Genomic DNA, 21,653 nt, shown 5'->3' with positions numbered 1-21,653 from the left:
CGGAGTGTTTACTTTAAAGAGCTCCGGCTCCACTTATTCCACAACAAGAGTGCTTCTGTATTTACTTATTTGTTATTTTTGTATAATTCCCTTGTACTTTGCGATCTACATAAGATGAAGCTGTTTAGAAGGTTTAGAGTGCATCTGGCGTGTGAGCTATGTAATTCTTCTTCTCCTCAGTCAGGCGTGAGCTGCAGTGCTGATCTCATGTCATTGTTACAGTTTAATGTGGTCTCATGTTATGTTAAATGAGATCAAACAACTATTCGACTATTAAAAATGTTGTCGACATTTTCGAATCGTTTCAGCCCTACCACCTCGGGTGTGCATTATTTTTAAACAATTCAACGGTCCGTCGATCAATTATTCCTTATACCACTGGTCTGTTGAATGCTTAATTCAACAGTTCGTTGTAAATTATTCCTTATATAATACATTTTTGGATGTGATTTTAATGTTTTTATTTGGCCATTATGTTTCCTAAAGACAGTGGCAGTAACCTAGTTTCACGCCCACTCTATTTGAGCAGAGGTTGCTCTAGAAAAGAAAAATCTGAGTTGTAAAATTTCCACCATGGTCTATTTTTATGCATCATACTTGTTTTAATTTCATAAGGGCAAGGGTTACATTCAGGGGCATAGTGTCCATTATTATGGTATATAATGTACATAATAGTGGGTAAAGTATATAATTTATTTTTGCTCCACATGTGAGTGTGGTAAAGGGTCAAGGGTGAAAGTTCTACCTGTCAATCAACAAGCCCTCATCACATATTGGCGGTACTGTCGTAATGCTAGTTGACCGTTATGCTCTCTCCTATGACAGAGCCACAGAGGTTATCTCAGTAAATAATCTCTGACAGCGCGTCCCTTTCAGTGATAAAATTATAGAGAATGGAGCTCTTAGCGCTACTTGATTTATAAAACTAGCCCAGATGGAACTTGTGATAGAAATCATTTATTGTTCAGTCTGAGGCGCATTTTAATAACCACAACAGCACACCAGATCTTAACTATCACCAAAACCCAGAATAAGACATTTTTGTCAGCAAGCCTTTTCATGGTGAGTTCAAAGTGGACACTCTTATACTAATTATGAAGGCAGCTTCACGATTGCTGTAACAAAGCGAAAAGCCACAGTCTACTGGCAGATACATTTTTATACTGTGGAAGGTTTTGTTTGGAAAATGTTAATAAATCATTATATTGTAACATATTGTTTTGTTTTCTTTCCTAAGATGGAAATAAATGCATTTTGCCAAAAAAAGAAGTGTATGTTGTGGCAAATTTCAGCACTTTCAAAATTTGCGATTAATCACTATTAACTACAAACAATTATGCAATTTAAACAAATTATCGACTGATAGCACTCATTAAAATATATGCTATTTGGAGTCCTCTGTGTTTTGCAGTATTAACATTTAATAACATTTTATCAATTATTTAACTAAATAACATTTGACTATTGAAATTCCTGAAAATTAACATATCTTACTATTAATATTGTTGTTGTTATTAGTGTTATTAAAATTATTATTATTATCAAGGATGCTGAGTTATGCTTAATGCCACCCTTGAATGAGTCTGTGCCCACATGGGCCATCCCAGTCAAAAAAGTCTGGACATGCCACTGAAAACAGATTATAAACCTTTATTCAAGTAAAAAATATATTTGTGTATACTGTACATAGGTAAATATTGCTGTTTATTACTATGCATTGTTAAATTGGGGTGCATAAATAAAAATGAAAAATTATCATTATTACACTTTGCCCTTTTTAACATGCCCTTTTTTTAATAAAAATTTTAAAGATTGCTTTATTTATTTTTTTGCTTTAACCATTTAGTACCATGTGGTTCCCTTTTAAGCCTTTTTTTCCAAAAGGCTGAAAATATGGCCCAGTCCTAGTACATAGACACAAACCCAAATCTTTTCGAAACCGTGTTTGTTCATAAACTCAATAAATCTTTCCGCAGAGTACTTTTGCCTCGTTACCTTAATCTTATTTTATACCCTCTCTCATAAATTCTGATTCACAGTGAAGTCTCAGTTTATTCCCAAAGCATGCAGCACTATCAGTGGTGATGATTACCACAGGTTGCATGTCTGTATGCTTAACATGAACATCAGCTGAAAGCAGTAACACACACCTGTGTTTTTTTTTTCTTTCTTCCACACACATACAAATAAATTCTCAACCCTGCCCCTGAACCTGTGAGAAGTAATGATCTGAACTGTCTCTAGATGCTGTGATTTCAAGTCTAGGGCTCTCAATTTAGCATAGGGCTTGCCAGAGAGAAGCTTCTGCTGAGGTCATTACTTCCCCTAATCACAAAGGCTCTGTTACTGTACAGAGTCACTGTAATTTTGATCTGAACAATAAAAGAGAAAAAACATCCTGTCTAATTTTTCTTTGTTCAGTTGTGCTGTGCTTTCACAAAGGATTCTGGCATGGAGGGATAATTTCTTTTGACAAATGTCCAGATGGTTTGATTGTGGGATGAGTCATTTTTAAATCTTTTATTAAATGAAAAACTAACATTTGTCTCACAACCACAATTTTTTTCTTAAAGCTAAGCAGAAGAAAAATGGATGGATTTTTCTCAATTGATCAGTTGACTCATTACAGCTAATGTGAATGAAGAGCTTTACTAAAAGGAAATAGAGGAGACCGGGGCAAGTTGACACATTGTTTTTATCAAGAGATTCTATTTCTCAGGGTTCAAAAAGTGTCATGATTGTGCAAAACCCTAAAAATCTTTGAACATATTCACCATTATTGCAAAAAAAACACAAAAAAGTACATTTAAAATAAAAAATTTATGCATTATGAATTATAGGGTAAGTTTTCACAATGGGAACCTGCCATTAAATTCCATCTTATAGGCTTTTAAGCAAATATAAAAAGTAAAACAACAATGAATCACTAAACAAGTCGTGAATCAGCAAAAATACAATGTATAACATGCAGAAATATCAGAATATTGTGTTCATTTATTTACCCAAGAGCTATTAAAAAAATATGATAGGAATTGGAATTATGGTTTTGAGTATGGAATTCACAAAAAAAGATCTAATTTACAATAGTTAAGTATGTTCTAAAACTAACATTCAATAACACTGCATCTGTGTAATTGGATTTTTGAATACCATTCTGAGATGTAGCCTTTGTGACAACTTCCCTGTGTGAAAACTAGGCTTGGTCTCCTCCTCCGTATCAGCAGATGGAATGCTTTTAAATGTGAAGACAGAAGTGTATTTGTATATCTCACCCAGATCTAGATGTATTCCCACAAGTAAATATTTAATTACCATCAGTTAAGTTACTCACTGGAAAATAACGAGCTTATATGAGATTAAAAAATGAATTGACATTAAAGTCCTACTTTTAACATTTCCAAAAAAGGGAGCTAGGGCAAATGAGAGAGTAGGATATCTATTAATAATATTAAAACTTTATTGCATCATCATGATTAAATGACTTCCTGCTAGGTGCAAATTTAATTTCATGTGTTAATTGAGCTGAGCTTCATTTCGGTCCGTTGAATTGAGTGATGCTCAGAAGCTTCTAATTTGGAGTATCAAAGATCAGCGATTATAATATGATTAGAAATTGACTCAGACCCCTCTGAACATAAAAACCTAACAAAACCTGATTGAACATTACATTTTGATCAAGAGGATTCATTTTATTTTTAAGTTTAAAGAGCCCTATTATTGCTTACTGACCACAGAAGCAGAGGAACGTCGGAAGTTTTACACCCCTTTCTCCAGTCTTTGCATGTTTTTGTTCTCTTCCCGTTCTTTTTTGTCTTCGTTATGTTAATAATATATAAATGTCCTTTTTTCCTTCTTCCCTTCTTTTCCTGTAGCTATTATTGAATCCACCACAACTAGTGCTGTCTCAAGTCCAGGTCAGTATGTGTCACACGCTGTACGCAGTAAGGGATCCGAAATGCTACACTAACCAAAAATGACCTCTTCCTCATTGCAATTTCTACTTCTCTCGATTGGCCAGGATGCCTGCTGGCATACAGCTTTATGTGTTGTCACTTATTTTTATTTATTTTAAGGGCTGTCAATTTAACATGTTAATTTGTCACAATTAAAACAATAAATCCATAAAATAATCCAAATTTACACAAATATACAATTCATGCCCCCTGACACCTAACAAGACATTTGCCTACCATTGGAGCAATTCATGCTTGAAGTACCACCTTAATGCAAAGCATATTTTTTATTTTCTCTAAAATAAAAGCATCTCCATTCATCACTATGACAGTGCTAAGCTAGTGCAAGTTTCTCAGAAAGTACGTGAAATGGCAAAATGATCATATGGGATGTCTACTTACTGCTGACTTACTGACAAGCGCCATCTCCTATCAGACTTTTACTATCTTTACATGGGCTCCAGCATGTTTACCTTCCCTTGTGGCATGAAAGGAAGCACGTTGCGTTAGCAGTGTGATAGACCTGGGTTCGGATCCTGCGTTGAAGCCGTGAAGTAATCGTGTTTGCATAATCAGTGACAAACACAATTCGGAGGTTGCTTTTTCCCGTCTTACATTTTTACTCCACAGATGGTTAGGTCTAGGTTTGGGGTCTGGGGGATACAGTTTATATAATATGCATTCCTCTTCACTGTATTAAATCCTGTACAGCTGAAAACAGCTCAATTCACAACTTTTGGCACCCCTCCAGAAAATGGAGCTTACATGGACCCATACGCCCAACAGCACTTACTGCTTTGGACACTGGGGGCAGTGTTTTTAATTTTGTTAAGCACAGACTGATTTTATCTTTAAAAAAGTAAACCTACTGTTTCCGATTTCACTTTGAGATAAGTCTGGAAATAAAGGCTAACATCTTTCCTCATGTGTACTCAGTTCTGGGATCTGGCATCTCGTGACCCTACCCTCATCAATGGGAACAGATAGGGAAACATATCCATGCTTTTAAAACCCCTTCAAAAATAATCTGTCACTGGATAAAGATGTACTATAATGTAAATAAATAATTTCATGTGTAATGTTTAATGGAAAAAATTTAAATTTTAATGGATAAAAATTTAAATTAAAAATTTGTCAGATAACGCAACTTTACCAACTAATTCCTGACCCCCTCAAAATGCGGCACTCATGGTGTGAGATGCAGCATGACATGACCCAACAACCAAAGACACCCATCAATAATGTATAACTAGACAAAAAATTTAACAAAGACACAAGAAATGCATGAATGCATCCACCTTGAATGATCTAAGGCCAAAAACATACTTTACTCAAGTACACAAATGCAGAGACAAGCGCTTGACCAATGTATTGGTCTAGTTGAACATACTAAACATGCGTTTGCATTATTGCAGAGGTAACAAATATCTACTTTTAACACAGAAATGTTATTATTCAGGTGGACTGTATACTATCGACCAATGATAGGCTTAAATTCAATGATATGGAAAGAAAGCAAACAATTTAGGCTATTGACTAAAGCCAATTTAAGTACGGTCTACTCAATGCTCAGTACTCAATAATTCATCTGTCACAGTAATGTAATGTGTTTAATCTTCATTTGGGGGCTTTTCTCAGCAAATATTGAGTTATGCCATTAGTTCTATTAATTAATCAGCATATCATGTAATTCATTTGATTAAAATTTTGAACAGGGATTGACAGCCCTACTATCTTTATCTGTTTGTTTTATTGGTGTTTGATTTCTTTAACTTGTGGCAATGCAAATTTGAGCACTGACACCCCTCTGAGCGAGCACTGTGGTGTTATGGTGGGCACTGTTATGTGTAGCGCTGGGGTGAGTGGCTTTCCTAAACGCTGACTGCTTCTCTCTGGCTTCCTCATTCTCTGCTTTAGTGCGGGCTGCATGAAGGGCGGGATATTAATAACACGCCTCCTCGACTTCTCCCTTTTATTTGTTGTCTGCCATTTTCTCTCCTCCTGAGCAGTGACTGATTCCGCCGTCTCTGAACGTCTCTCACTATCTTTTCCGTTGCTGTGTTTTCACTGTTGTGCGCCTTACTGAAATCACAGACCATGGTATTCTTTTTTGCGGTGAGGTGCGAGTGTGTATGTGTGTTTGAGTGTGTGGGGTGTGAGTCTGTGTATTAAAAGGAATAGTTCACCTTAAAATGAAAATTCTGTTGAACACAAAAGGTGACATTTTGAAGAATATCCTTGCCACTCTTTTGCAGATAATGATAGTAAATGATGACTGGTGCTTTCAAGTTCCAAAATGACAATAAAAGTACCATTAGAATATCATAAAAGTGATCTGCATTACTCCTGCACTGTATTTCAAGTCTTCAGAATATCATATAATAGTGATTGTAAGAGGAACAAACCTAAATGTAAGTTGTTATTCACTGATAATCTTTGTATTCGAGAACCAGAGCTGCGTTTCCCAAAAGCATCTCAAGTTTAAGTTGATTTTAGAGACCATTGGCGCCAGTGGTTTCTATAATCTACTCAGGCTTAAAATGCTTTTGGGAAATGCAGCCCAGATCAGTTACAGTAGATTCATCAACAAATCTTTTAGACCAGTTTTATGAACTAAATCAATTCATTAACAGTATATCCAACTTCAAAAAGTGAGTCATTTACAAAACGGACATCGCCACTTCTCTCATAAACTTTAAAGGGGTCATGACATGCCTTTTTTGTATTGTTTTTAGATGTCCCTTGTGGTTATTCTTTGCACAAGAAGACATATATTTGTAAAATATGATCATTTTCCACCCTCATTCTGACCCTCTGTATCTCCTTTAAGAATTAACAGTACACACCCACTGTTATGATTGGCTCTCTGCTCTTAAACTGACCTGCTCTCTCCTTGCCATCTCACTGCTACTGGGCGGGCTAAAGTAATGAAAAAGTGATAAAGTGTTGATTGTTTTGGAGGTGGTCAGATGCAAACGTCTACCACAGTATGACATTAGGGCTGGGCGATATGGCTTCAGAAATTATATCTCTAAATTCTATAAATTGATGATATTCCATATACTGTATATCTTGATAATTGTGGGAGTTTTCCAAATGGCAGTTTTGCGCCCTTAAGGGCGCTGTGGGATGGGGACGCCACTCAAAAATGTGTTCCAAACAAAAGTAAGATAACTTTTTTTTTTTCTTTTCACAAAGAGCCCTTTTACAAGACTATTAGTGAAGGGTACAGTCATACAGTATTTTCATGCTCCCTTTAGAGTTCCCACATCAAGAGATCTGAACTTCGAAGGGAGTAGGGCATAGGGATGATCACTTTCAATTGATATTTGCCCTACGTTCTTGCTCTGAAATAGCATAAAAGTGTGTGTGTGTGTGTGTGGTTGGGGGGTTAATCAGAAGAACCATCATTTCATCTAAACAGCCATTGTAGCCATGTAGAATTAATATTTCAAAGGCATTAAATAAAAATCTATTTAAAAATGATGAAGGCATGTTTCCCACATTTTTTCCACTAAATTCACATTAAGGAAGAGAATTTCATTGATTTGTACGTTTATACTTATATTTAACAAAAAATCATTTATGGAAGCTTAATAAAAATCTGTTTACCTTCATATATTTTTACTAAAACATTTTTCTTTAGGAATGAACAATGTGTACTTACATTTTGGAAACCAGATGAATATTGCATAGTACTAAATTATTAATGTGGAGCCCAGTCATGATTATTATTATAATCGCCTTCTTAGCGTTTGCATTGCGTGCCCAGCCACAGAACAGCATCTTGTTCATCCAGGTGTAGAGCCTTGAGTCCGCCATTGAAATAAGTTAGCGGACACTCGTTGACAATGTGCTGCACAGCTGGAGTTCGGGTTGGTGGCTTGCCCCCACCGAACAAGGTTGACTGCACATCGACCCTGTCCCATCCGGAATCGGTTCAGCGTTGACCAGTGTCGTCGAGGAAGGTCGAAGCCAGAAGGACAGACTGACGGCTCAGCTATGAGGGTGTGGTTCACAACATCAGTTGCTGTCCTCTCATTACTACATGCCGAGTTAGCTGTCATATCCTCTGGTGGCGGATTCAACCAGACAGGTTTTCTCAATGGCAGGCGGGCTGCTGGATGCAGCGTGATGAGTGGCAATTTGTCATTCACTTGGACTTTAGTCAGCAGCTTGGCAGTGGCTTCCTGTCGTCAGAGATGTGGTGGTGGTATGTTGCTGAGAACTGGCAACCATGGTAGTGGTGTAAGATATAGGGTTCCAGTGATTGTGCACTGGACTAGCTTGGTGTGGGATGATCTGGACCAGGCCGGTGCACAGTACTCTGCTGTTGAGTAACACAGAGCAAGTGCAGTGGTCTGAGAGCTGACTTTGGCTGCTGTCTTCTTCAGATTATTATGATATGTAAATGATCGGTCCATGGTAACTCCGAGGTACATCAGATTTAGGTCATGTTTGATCCGCTGGCCCTAGAGGTAGATATTGAGCTCCCGTTTGGCTTGTGCATTGTGGAGGTGGAAGATACTTGATACCGACTGGTTGCACTGGGCTGGAGCCGCCACCTATTGAGGAAGTCTGTCATCAAGTCCATTTCCTTGTTCAGCACGTTCTCGACCTTGTCAAATGTGCGATGTTTGGTCCCAAGGCAAATGTCATCTGCATAGATTAATTTGCGGGACTGTGTTGCTGGAAGATCTTTAATATAGATGTTGAAGATACATGGATATAGGACAGACCCCTGCGGGATTCCGTTAGCTGGCTGCGAGGATTGGGTCCTTGCCGGGTTTCGGGATGGCGATGGCATCCTTTTTTCTCGAGTTATCTGCATGTAGAACAAAGCAGGCCATGATTTCGCCTTGGGTCCAAGATGTTTCAGAAATTCTGGCAGGATGATGTCCATCCTTCACCGTGCGGAGCACCGCATCCAGTTCTGTCTCTGTGAAATTCTCCGGGCAGTCACCCGCCAGTCCGATTGTCTTCAAGCGACAATACTGCCGTCACTTGTTGCGCACGGATTGTTGGTGTGGTTTCGACAGTGGAGATTTTGCCACCTGGAGAAGGTGGCTGACAATGGCATTTGTACTGACAGCTGGTCTGGACTGTACTGTACTGGTTGTCTTTGGGAGGCACCCAGTCGACGAATCAGGCTCCAACTTTTCTGACTGGTGTGGGTGAAGTTGAGTTTTTCCACTGATTCTTCCCATCGGCTTCGTCTAGCAGCATCCAGGGATTCGATTAGGTTGTCGGCAATGTCAGGGTTTCCAGACCATTCATACTCCTTTAGGAGAGCTTGGCATTCAACATCCAATCACAGTGTGTAGACTGACCTACAGCCACGGGGGATGGCTGCAGTAGCAGCACTGAAAATTGCTCCTTGGAAGCGTTGGTAAGCTTCCTCAATTGGGATACAGCGAGAAGGAATGGTTACAACACTTCTATCCAGCTTGCTACTGTGCAGATCCCAGTCAGCTTTACAAAGGTTCCAGCGCTTCTTGGCCGAGCCGTGGATAATCAGCAGTTGGAGTCCAATGTGGATGAGCAATGGTCTCTGCTGGCTATGAGGGAAGTCTTCCAACACCATCTGGCTTGCTGGCTGGGGGTGGTCACAGCTCGATGTCAGCCAAATCAAGTCTGGTGAATAGTCCTTTTTCCATTTTGCTGAATGGAATGTACCACGTTGCTTGGCATCATGGGTCAGAGCGAGATCACTATTGGATGCCCATTCTGCCAAGGCCTCTCCGTTCTCGTCTGGTTCTGAGTAGTACCAGTCAGGGTGATGGCTGTTGAAGTCGCCCACGTATGCTGCGGGATGCACGAGAGCTGGAAGGACACCTTGGTCCCAGTGCTGACTGGGAGGTTTGTAGACATTGGCGACTCTGAATCCTCCAACCTGAACAATGTCACAAAAGTGTGATGATGAGACTAGGGAGGCATCCGCAACATCACTGCGAACATGTGCTGCGGCCGAATCTGGAATCTGGTGTTGCCGAGATAAGATCAAATCCTCCAATGATGTAGCGCCTTGCTAACAGATGACATCAACACTGTGACGGTGGGCTATGGTGCTGATGAGTGTTTGTTTGGCTGCAGACAGCCCCTCAACGTTAAGTTGTAGAACTCTAATTGCCGGTCCAATGGCTTGAAAGTCACTGCACACTGGCTCGTCAGGATCTGCTGATGGTTGTGGCACGTGAACGGGATTCATTGCTGTAATTTGGACTGTTGGTTGGATCATTGCAACTTCGGATCCTGGCTGGAGACCAGGTCGGAGTTGACAGGGAGCGCGACGAGAACGCTGATCCATGATCCAATACCATTATTATAATATAATACTGAATTATTATAATATAATACTGAATTATTATTATAAAATAATACTGAATTATTATTATTTTCAGGATAATATTTGTTAGACATAAATTATATATTATATTTATTTTTGTCATATTTACTTTACCCTTAAATGGGGTTTTCATTTTGACATTGCAATTGCAGTCATGTTAATTTCACCTTCACCAGGAGCTTTTATTATGAAACATAAAGGACCATGTTTGTTTGACAGTTACAGTATAAGTTATGATCTTGTGAATTGCTGTCAAACTCTCCTTTGCTGTTCCGCACTTGTAGATTTGTATAATCTTCATCTTGCTTTTGTAGTTAATAACAGGAACTTAATAGCGGTTACTAATGTTTGGAATTGCACAAATGCTTGAACCTGCAGTACTTCACAATGCAGGTGAACTGGGCAAAATGACGAGCCCCCACCACCCCCACATGTGCACACAGATCAGTGCATCACCAGTTCATTCTGAAGTGCTCACAGACCGTGTTTATCTGTCTTTAATCGCAGCCTTTGTCAGTTAAATAATCACATATGACCATATCTCTATTTTGATATTATTTTGATTAATTATTCAGCCCTGAAGGATCGTGAAATTAGTCTACTGATGCTTTCTATGAGCAAAAAACCATCGCGATTATATTGTGTGTATTCGATGTATCGCCCATCCCTATGTAAAGTAGTTTATTTCGTTTTGGCAGCTTGGTTTCCACAGGTGCTCTTTTTGCAGTGAGGAGGAAGTTTTGAGTTCTGAAACATACAGTATGGTTTTATTGTATAGTGACTTCTTATATGTCAAAAGATCAATGACATTTTTATTTGTCATGTCGTGACCCCTTTAATGAACACACCAAAGAGAGTTAGGGTGGATCTCAAGATTTTCTGTGAACTATTCCTTTAAGTGCTCTCTGAAAGCCTGTGTGAAAATGTAATCTCTCAAATGGGATACATTAATTCCTTTAATGCTTTCTCTTTAGCACATAAAGTTGTGATAGCACATAAAGCAAATAAAGTCTGACATACACGGATATAATGCACACACTAACAATGTGTGTGATGTAATGTTGTACCGCATGACTGTTCTTAGTAACCACAACGAGTATCATTCAACGTTACGGATGTGTATGCATTTTTATACATTTTACAGATATGTCACTGTATTAGTAGGTGTACCGTTTTGTATGGAATGGATATAATTAGCCACGGGGTCCTCTCACTGCCAGCAGAGTTTAGACCTTTGCCAGTGTGCAACCCTTCACTTTCATTTGATGCGACGCTTGCAGAACAAATGACAATTTCATGGTCCAGTGCAGTAGCGGCAGTATCAATCGCTGAGATAAACTGTCTTGACATCCCACTGTTCTTGTTTTGTTCCAAGTTCCAAATTGTATTCATAGTTAATTTTGTGGTGTCCTAGCTGACTTGGCAGAGAGGGGATAGTTTGCATTCCTTGCAACAGGTCCACTACTTATTTGACAAAGTATATAAATGAATTAACAAATGCTAATTATCTTCTGACATCTCTTTGCAGGAGTGTTGGATTATGGGTATTCAGAAAGAAGCAATACAAACGGTATGCAAATGCACTGATATATAGAAATTAGGGCTGTTAATCGATAAAAATAAAAATAAATGCTGGTAAATTAATCAAATTAATCCCAAGGTATTACATACAGTATTTGCTGACAAAATCTTTCAAATCAAGATAATTCAAAGATATTATTGTGGCAGAAAAGTAAGCTCAATCTTGTCAAGCTTATAATGCTCCAATGGTAGGAAAGTTCCGTATTAGAAAATGGATGTACGGATCAGAGGGCATGATTGAATGCATATTTTTATAATTATTTGTATAAAATGAATATGTTAAATTTACAGCCTTAATAAAAATATGTATACAGTATATGTATATATCTGTTAATGGTAAAAATCTATGCCGATATTTATTTATTCATAGTTTTGTTTTTATTATTATTCCTTATAAATAAGTCTTCATCTGGTGAATACATATGCTATAAAAAGCTTAATTTTGTAAATATTAACATATTGTACCAGAGGCAAGTCTCTGTCATTTTTTTAAATAAAAGTCACAGTCTATTTCAGGCTTGTTTATAGTTAAAATCCCAAGTTATGCACCAAATTGTAATTTTCTGGTTATTATTAGAATATTGGTTGCACAATAAACTTTGGGGATTTTGTTTATTTTTTTAACTCTTGTAGCCTCAATGTATGTGCCCATCACAGTATGGAAAGAATAAGAACTCTTTGATCATTCTATAAATATTTTTATTATAAAATATTTTTATAGTGGCCTTTTCCACCACCTTTATTGTCATCGGCAGAATTTACTATCGGTTGACCTCTAGTATGTATTATGAATATAGGTATGAATATATCACACTATAGCAATTAAATCCATTCTTTCTGTGTCTGATATATTTCATACCTGCTAGATCGGAAACAGATAGGTAATGTAAGGTCTGTTTGTGGCTGTTCCACATGAGTTTGAAAGATTTTGGGTCTTTCTTGACACATTTACAACTGCACACTCTAATGGCTGTGAAAATCAATCCCTACTTCACTCACAGTATGCTCTTTTCTCCGAACACTGCCAATAGACTTGTATTTCTCTGCATGTTGGCTGAAATAACAACTACATTCAGACATGCTTTTGATTTCACTGAAAGCTAACCTGACTTTTATCAGTAGCCCTTAAGACAAATAGTTCACACAAAGTGGTATACGTGAAGCATTTGTGCTATTGGGATTCATGCAAGATTTATTTGTTGAAATGGAGTATGTTTCATTTAAAAAAATACTGAGAGCTCAGACCATAACACTGAAGTTATGATTTATGTTTTCCTTGATGTTTTGTCACAAAGATTGGGCTGAAGTTGTTTTATGAGTTAATACAACTTGAGTGAGACTTTTCGTTTTCTAAACTTTGAACACTATACAATATGTATTTGAACAGCCATATGGATTCCACTGGTTCGTAGATTTAAAGCTTACAAATGTTATATATTTCACATCAGTAATCAGTTTCCATTTCAGAAATCATTCCTTTGTTGTTAAAGAAAAGCCAGTGTGACCATCCATATGGCGAATTCTCTAACATTTGCATTTAGTAGGCTATTGCAATGCAACAACATAGTCTCAACGTCTTATTCACCAGGGGTGCCAGCTGGATTTTATCTAAGGGTACCAGAAATCTGACTAAAGTTTAGCTACCCTTATTTGTAGGGGCGTCCACGGGCATGCTCCCCCAGGAGATTCTTTTTTTTTTACTTAATTTTTTGGCCAAAAACAACACCAAAGTATTCAATTCTGGTGACTTTGAGAAAAGTATTTATACAAATGTTCGTGTATGTGTAGCTAAAGCTTAAAAGACAGTAATCTTTCAAAACATGTTCTCGCACTACAAAAGCAAGATGCATAGCAACGACAAAAGCAGAACGCAGCTGTCTAGAGGCACATTTTTAACAGTTAAAGTTCTATTTAACTTGACACGGTGTCTATATATGCAGCGCTCCTGTGAGAGATGCTAAAAACATAGTAAAAGGGATGTAGTGGTCAAAAGCTTCCATCTAGTGAATGTTTTTGGAAAACAATTGAAAACAAAACGAGCAGACACAAAAACAAATTCGGTTTGAACTGCCCCTTATTCTCATGACACATCACTAGCGTAGATTTCTCAAAGTTACCGCTCAAAAAGGTTGTTTCAGTTGACTTTAGGTAAATATCCACTTTATCCAGCGCTGTTTGTTGTGTGTTCGTAAATATGTCAATTTACTGTATAAGAAACCGCTCCAAACGATTCAATGAGAGAGCGGTCCGAACTAATTGTACTGCACGAATCGATTCAGCCTGTTTCACAAGCCTGTTTGGCCAATTCACTGAAAAGAAACAACTCTAAAGAATGCTTCATTCACGAACCATGCATTGCTAGTTCTTACAGTTAACAAAACACGGAACACACTTTATGATTGCTGAAATATTCTCTGTGAAAATGTTTCTCAGGTCAGTCGGAGTGCTCATGGTACACAGTACAGCTGTAGGCACTGTTATTTACCACCTGGAATCCAGTTTAACCAGGCGATAAATAGAATTTTCTTAAAAAGTGACGTGTGAGTACATTTCTATTGATTATGGCAGCAGTAATTCATCAAATCACGATCAAATGATTGAGAAGAGAGTACGTATGGTATAGTCAAACACACTTTCTGCATTTCAAAGCACTCATTTAGGCACCTGCAGTGGTCGAGTGATGCTGTACAGTCCAAGTAAACCACGCTATCCTTGGGCGCAATTCATTCTTGGTGAATTCCCTCCAAATGTGTTTTGTGGTGTGACTTTAACTAAAAGGAAATATCAAAGAAAATGGAATATTGAAGAGCTTTTTGAGTACCTCAGTCTGACACTTTGTCCACATTTTGTTGTGTTCCTATGATCCCATTCTTCATATGTCCAAATGAGCTTAGTTACAGGGCTTAATCATGTTTAAGAGCATAACTATAGCTTTGATATCCTGCCCAACTGTGTCTCATTCACCATATCAACAAACAAGGTTATTAGTTGGATGTCATTAGTTTGACATTGCTTTCTTTCTCTGAGCCTCACATGCCTCATTTTCTGTTGTCTTCCAAAACAAAGCAATTACCACTGTCAGCAGATCACGATACCCACTTTTTTTGTTCTTTCTGCATTGCAAATGAAATAAACTTTTGCTTTTTATCTCTAATGTGAACTAAACTGGCAAACCATGATAGAATACATTTACATTTACATTTATTCATTTGGCAGACGCTTTTATCCAAAGCGACTTACAGAATAGTGTTGTCAGTTTTTTTTTTCTTGTGAACTGTTACAACTCTGCCTAGCAAATCCTTGCAGTAGATTCCAAACATATGGGAGAGCATATGCCAAGCATGCATGGTGCATGAATACTGATTATTATTGCAAACACAGGGCCTTTTTGACCAAAATGAGCAACAGCATGAGAGAGAGTTATCGCCCATGGACACGTGCTTGCTTAGAATTGAAATGTGGTTATAAATAGGTTGTTTACCTCATATATGTTCTGCATTGAAATGATCGTTTCTAATCCTATTTATGTGTAATTTTTATTTATCCATGGCTGTGCCTCCATGTCAGGTCAAGGCTTTCAAAACAAATGAATTGTGCCATTTTTATAGTTCCTATTTCTGTTATTGCATTAAAATGCAATTGGTTGTTAGATGCAGTCTATTACATACTCCTACACATATTCATCACTCAGTAAAGTAGATCTCAGCTATTTTTAGGACAAATTTATTGGACGTTTTTCATACAAAAAAGCCTATGTGAGTTAATGTATAAATACAGCGGTCCAGTGCATCCTATAGAGATAATCAAAAAGTAGTCATATACGGTATACCATTTCATATAGCTAGGCCTTTTAAGATCAGATAATCTACGTATTTTTATTTGTTGTGCTTTAAGGCTCTTTCTTGACTTAAAACTACATGAAAAAAGTGGTTAATTATCATTGTCACTCTCATATTATCTTTTAATGAGAATCTTATCCTCAGCCTTGATTGTAATTCTGAGTGTACAAAATTATTGTCGACTCAGGTTTTTCAAAATCAGATTTGAGACAGTCATTTCAGTGTAGTAAATTTACCATCATCTTTATTGCAAGTATAAGGTTTGGAAAACTATGAAAATGTTATGTGTCTGTTGTGAATGACTATTAGATATTTGTCAAGGGTCAGTTTTAGCCCCTTATGATTTATAACAAATATGATTTGAGGCCAATGCTAAAGTGTGTGGAGCAATGCTTCTGATTAGATAGAAGTCACTGGCACTTGTAACTTTACTGTAATCATTATATTATATATATATCAACCATGGTGTGTAAATATTTTTAAAACAAATGTGGTATGCTTGCAATAGATATTTAAGAAAAAGATTAAGTATTTGGAAGTAAGCCGCATTTACATAGGGATGTTAATGATTAAATAATAATAGATTAATTGTAGTTTATACAGTAATTTTATCGATTAAGCTTATCAACAATTAATCAATTTCAAAACAAATGCATCCAGTAATCGTGCCATCAGATACTGTAAAGACTGTCTATAAAGTCATCCTCTGCTAGAGAGCAAATTGCCGCTTGGGTGTTGCATCCTTCACTACCTCTATTGTAATGATCAAGTGGTCTCAATGTAATCAGTCTTGGAGCGTTTCTCTTTACGCACTCGAGCACGTTGATCTGCCAGACTGATGTTAAGCAGTATGTTAAGTACTGTGTTTAGACAGCATATTATGGTTTGACTTAATCTCATATAAAAAAAATAAAATCCAAAGGTCCGAAAAATCCCACGGTTCACAATGTGAAGTTTAATGTTCCTTTAGCTCAACTAGTAAAGCATGGTGTTAGTAACGCCAAGATCATGGGTTTGATTCCGAGGGAAAGCACAAACTGATAAAATGTATACATTAAATGCACTGTAAGTTGCTTTGGATAAAAGCCCCTGCCAAATGCATAAATGTAAATGTAATGTAATGAACTCAAATATGTATTTTACAAGTTATTATTATCAGTAGTTAAACAATTCACAAATCCATACTAAACATAGCCTAAATGTATTAAAATACACTGAACTAAGAATATTTGAAGAGGAAAATGCAAATACTTGAATTTTTTAAGTGTATAATTTAAAAAGTTGGCTACATTGTAGGATTATTACATATATAATTTAGAGATGTGGACTCAATCAGTTAAAATGGGTATTGTGCATGCATTTTACCATCATAATATGTAGGGTAATTTGCACGCATGCTAAATTTAGGGGGGAATTTAGGGTCTCGAAATATGTGAGCTATGAACTAAATTAAATTGTCCGTATTAGGTAAGGAAATGTGTAATGAAATTAGTCGCGTTCGACAACCATTATAAATTAGATAAATGACAAATAACTAGATTATTTGTCTTAATCGATTCTCCACCATTGAAAACAATATACAATGTCTAATTCTATCAGCTCACAATTTCTACTGTAAGGAATTAGCTTTAATAAGTGAATTATGATTAATTCACTTATTGGAGTGATATTATTCTCATGGCTTATTGAAAATAATATCACATGTATTTAGGTACAGCTTTGAAGCGAAATCTTTCAAAAATAAGTATGAGATTATTTATCAAAGAACCATTACCTTAAGAACCATTTCATCCTTTTTTGAGTCTACATCGATTTGCTATCAGATTACCCAAATTATTTGATTAATACACCAGCACTTTGAGCACAATATTGGAGATGTACTTGTTTGTCTTTGTGGTGTTTCCTTGCGTTCTTTGAAAGGTTCGGAAAGGTTCTTGGCGCTTTGTCGAAAGTTCGTTCCGTCGATGTTTTGATCTCTTTGTGACCGAATTTATTGTCTGTATGAATGGTGAGGTTAGCTGTGAAGCGAGGCCTTCTCACTCCTTCTCGGTACGTCGAGTCCCGAGTTACCTTGGATCTCACATGGGAGGACCTGGCCATCAGTGGAGCGACAAGACGAAGCACGTGCAGGCCGAAGGGCTTCAAAAGGAAGAGAGCAAGCATCAAGAGGATGAAGAGACAAGAGAGAGACTTCTTCCTGTTTGGAACTATTTGAACAGAGATTGGCCGCATCCCCCAAATGTGTCCTGCGCCAATCAGAAGTGACTTTTCAGAGTTACATGGTCAACTGGGCTGTCTTTTCCTACAGTTGAGTTTATGGTCCTTTGTTTCAGACTCTTAAAAATGTCCCATCATTGAGAATGGTACAAGAGGCATGATATTCATTGTCATCAGATTTTTCTTCATACACAAACAAATGTTTACATACTAAACATGACATGTTTTTATGGATGTTATACGTGTAGGTAATAAAACATGAAAATCTCTGGTTACAAAATCATATTGGTTTTACACATCATTGCATTTTGTCAAGTTAAACCTTATAGTTACCTGTGGAGCGGTGGGGGGCGGGGCCGGGTCGGGAATATCGCGCGCGAGGGATAAAGGCGGCCGGTGATGATGGTTCAAGAGAGAGAGAATTACAGGCATGTCCGTCGTGTGTGTGTTTGTTTATGTTTGTGCTTTTGGTTTGAGTTTAATTAAATTATGCTTTATGTTGACAAGCCGGTTCTCGCCTCCTCCTTGTCCATCCTTTAACCGTGTTACATTACCATTCTTAGTAAAATGAGATAAATCATACAAAATTAAAGATTATATTTATCAATTATAGGTGATTGCACATCGCTACACACATTTTAAGTTCTTAGTGGTCTTTATAACCTTACAAAAGAGAAGTCTGCTTTAACTGTGTATGGAAGATCAGGTTGCAGAGGGGACTTTCTGACCAATAAGGATTCCTGGGCCGTTTTGATTTATGATGGCGAAACATTCCAAACTGAAAGGCTGTTTTTTTCATAGATTCAAATCATGTTGGTGGAATTCTTCTGCATATATAATCCAACAACATGCACATATATATTTGGCTTCCTCCACGTACGTTTTGCGGTATTAAGATTAACGATTCATTGAGTGTTAATTTCCACGACAGTCGATTATGAAAATGTCTGAAAATGTACTTCCCTACATTAAACCAAACTTTAAAAATTGTAAATTGTAAAGTGATGTTAAAGAGATTAAAATAATCATTGTATTTGTCAAAGCGGCCTATCAGGAAAGAATCCTGTTTAGCCATTCTTTCAGGTGCTCTTGTCAGATTTATGCTGTATCAGTAAGGGCAAGATCAATGGATGAGAGACCCCTTGTAAAGCCAGTGATGTGGTGCTACCTGACCTTCATTTTGCCTCATTTAAAAAATAAAAAAAAACATTTCTGGTTGTGTATGATAAGCACATGGCATGTCATAAATCATACTTGACCTCTAGATTTTAAACAGCCATGGCTAAAGCAATAATGCTTGCATTCAGTATGGTTCAACTGGAATCTCATGTGTGCTTTTGTGGGAGACTTCCCCAGTCTAAATGATCCTGTGTTTTGTTTACATGAGCCCTTGGAATAGCTAAAAAATCAATAAAGCTCCCTGTTCTGCATACAGATGTGCTCTGCTTTGATCTGGCATTCAGGGGCATACAGTGAATCGGTTTAATTGTACATCACAGGAAAAGGTCTCTGCTGTGTTGCATTATATTGCTCTTCTTTTACTGCTTATGCACCAATGGATGGACTACCTGATCAGAATTTGTGTGCTGCAATACTCTATGGAAACTTTTGTGGAAATTGATTTCTCTCAGCCTTAAACACATTTTAGTTTAAATGCATTTGCATGTTTCTCAAACAGTAGCACTGATTTTTTTAGTACTCTTGAGACGAATCAGGCTGCAGAACTGAAACAATGGTAGTTTATGTTTTGAAGGAATTCTTTTTGGATTAATCTGTTCAGCACGTTCAGAGGTATTCACCTACGTTTGGGTGGAATCTCCTGTTTCTTCCATTTTCCATGTTTTTCCTTGCCTATCACACAAAATGAGCTATGAGTCTCAGATTCAAAAATAATTTTTCAAATACTGTATGTATTATAAATATTAGGAATGTGCCCAAAGCCAAATACCATATCCAGAAATGCACAAATAATGACTTCAAAAAAATAACAAATTCACCCAAAAATTATTAAAAAAAATATCTGGAAGACTGATCATCCAACAAGCACAGGTAATAAGTGATTTTTTTTATATAAACATATAGAAAATTACAAAACAATGATGAGTCTGTGAAGCCAGTATGACTACAGTGTAAATCTTATGAATGAAAATGATGATTTCAAGTTCATCAGATGCAACTCTGTTTTAGTCTCCGTTACTTGTGCTCGTCTCAGAAATCGAATCTTGTCATGAGTAACGTTAATTAAGATTTCATACTATACACATTTTCCATTTTTTTAAATGCCTGTTAATACATAAACACTGAATTACACAATTTACACATAAGGATTCATAAACCAACCTGAGCCTGATGTTGAATTCCTGACCAGAGAAATTATGATTTTATAGCAGAGCTCATCTGCCAGTCTCTTAAAGCTGACCACATTTACATCCATATTGCCCATGAAGGTAATTGTATGGTTTAGCCTTTATCCCCAAACAGTTTAAATGCCCCAAAGATGTTTAAATACTTGTAAATCTATTCAGCATTGCAGAGAAAACAAAGCATGTGTTTTTTCCCCACTTTTCTCCTTTAGAAATATAGAAACTCGCTCTTTCTATTTATGCAGGCACTGCATTTTGCTAATTCTGCACATTCTGTAATTTAGCTAAAATTATGTCCTCCACATTATGTTAAAATATGTGCACACAAAATAAGCCTCGAGTGCAGCCTACCATAAAACTTTCTGATATAGATTTATGGTGCTTTCAAAGTATTTTTACAGGCTCAATTATTGGCTATTTAATATTTGCTGAAAGATTTGTTCTTGACATTTCACAATTGCTTGACACCTTATGACTCCAGAAAAACATTGTTATACTTGCACACTGCACAGACCAAGCTAAAATAAAGTTCTGTTTCAACAGATATTAATGTCAGAAATACTAGGAGAATTCAAAGTTAAAAACACTTTTCAGAGGTCACTTGACGCCATGCGAGCAGACGTGTAAATGGCGATCTCTGTTCACTTTGCTAGTTTTTAAATTATTTTCATATTATAATCTGGTGAAATTCGATACACCCAGTTACACATTTGCTCTTTGAGATAAGCATGTCAAAGAAGTCAAAATCCTCAGGCTCTGGAGACATTAAAAGACACTTACGATCTCAAGATGAAACCTCTGATGGGCCTGCAAACAGGGGACTCGATTTGGATGGCGCAGTCAGGGAAATTCAGTGTCAACTGTCCAACATGTCGGTGATGCTGACGAAAGTTGTTCTTGACATGGAGGATCTCGCAGTAATACGTCAATCGACTACAGTGATGGAAACAAAATTCTCTGACTTGGTTACAAGAGTGGCAGATGTTGAGAAACGGACAGATTATCTGGAGTCATCAGAAATGAAATTGTCCGCTTATCCGCTCACGACCAAAATTGACCTGGAAGGCATTTTGGAAAAACTGGAAGATTTTGTAAATAGGAGCCAAAGGAACAATGTACAAATTGTTGGAATTCCTGAGCATGAAGTAGGCAGAGATATGTTGATATTCCTAGACAAGCTCATCCCGAGTCTGCTCGACATAACAGGCCATAAGCTGGAAACCCGCCTCACGGCTCACAGATCTGCTGAGGGAGAAATGCCCAGATCAATTCTGGTCAAATTTTTGAGATCATCCAATAAAGATTTTGTGTTGCGCGAGGCGAGGAGCAAAGGAAAAGAATAATCACAATATTT

At 37.2% G+C, this 21,653-nt stretch overlaps 1 protein-coding gene across 2 annotated transcripts in view; it reads left to right on the top strand.

Annotated features, from left to right (window-relative positions):
- negr1 (neuronal growth regulator 1) overlaps nt 1-21,653 on the top strand; it is a 228,957-nt gene that overhangs the window by 160,821 nt on the left and 46,483 nt on the right. Inside the window, exon 7 of one of the 2 annotated variants that reach the window (XM_052130966.1) lies at nt 3,873-3,914. The exons of the other annotated variant lie outside the window; for it this stretch is intronic. Within the exon in view, the coding sequence (XP_051986926.1) occupies nt 3,873-3,914 (42 nt within the window). The remainder of the gene's footprint in view (nt 1-3,872; nt 3,915-21,653) is intronic. 2 annotated transcript variants of the gene reach the window in all.

This window comes from Xyrauchen texanus, chromosome 7 (genome assembly GCF_025860055.1).
Source record: "Xyrauchen texanus isolate HMW12.3.18 chromosome 7, RBS_HiC_50CHRs, whole genome shotgun sequence".
Lineage (NCBI taxonomy): Eukaryota > Metazoa > Chordata > Actinopteri > Cypriniformes > Catostomidae > Xyrauchen > Xyrauchen texanus.
This window is presented reverse-complemented; position numbering and strand designations above follow the sequence as displayed.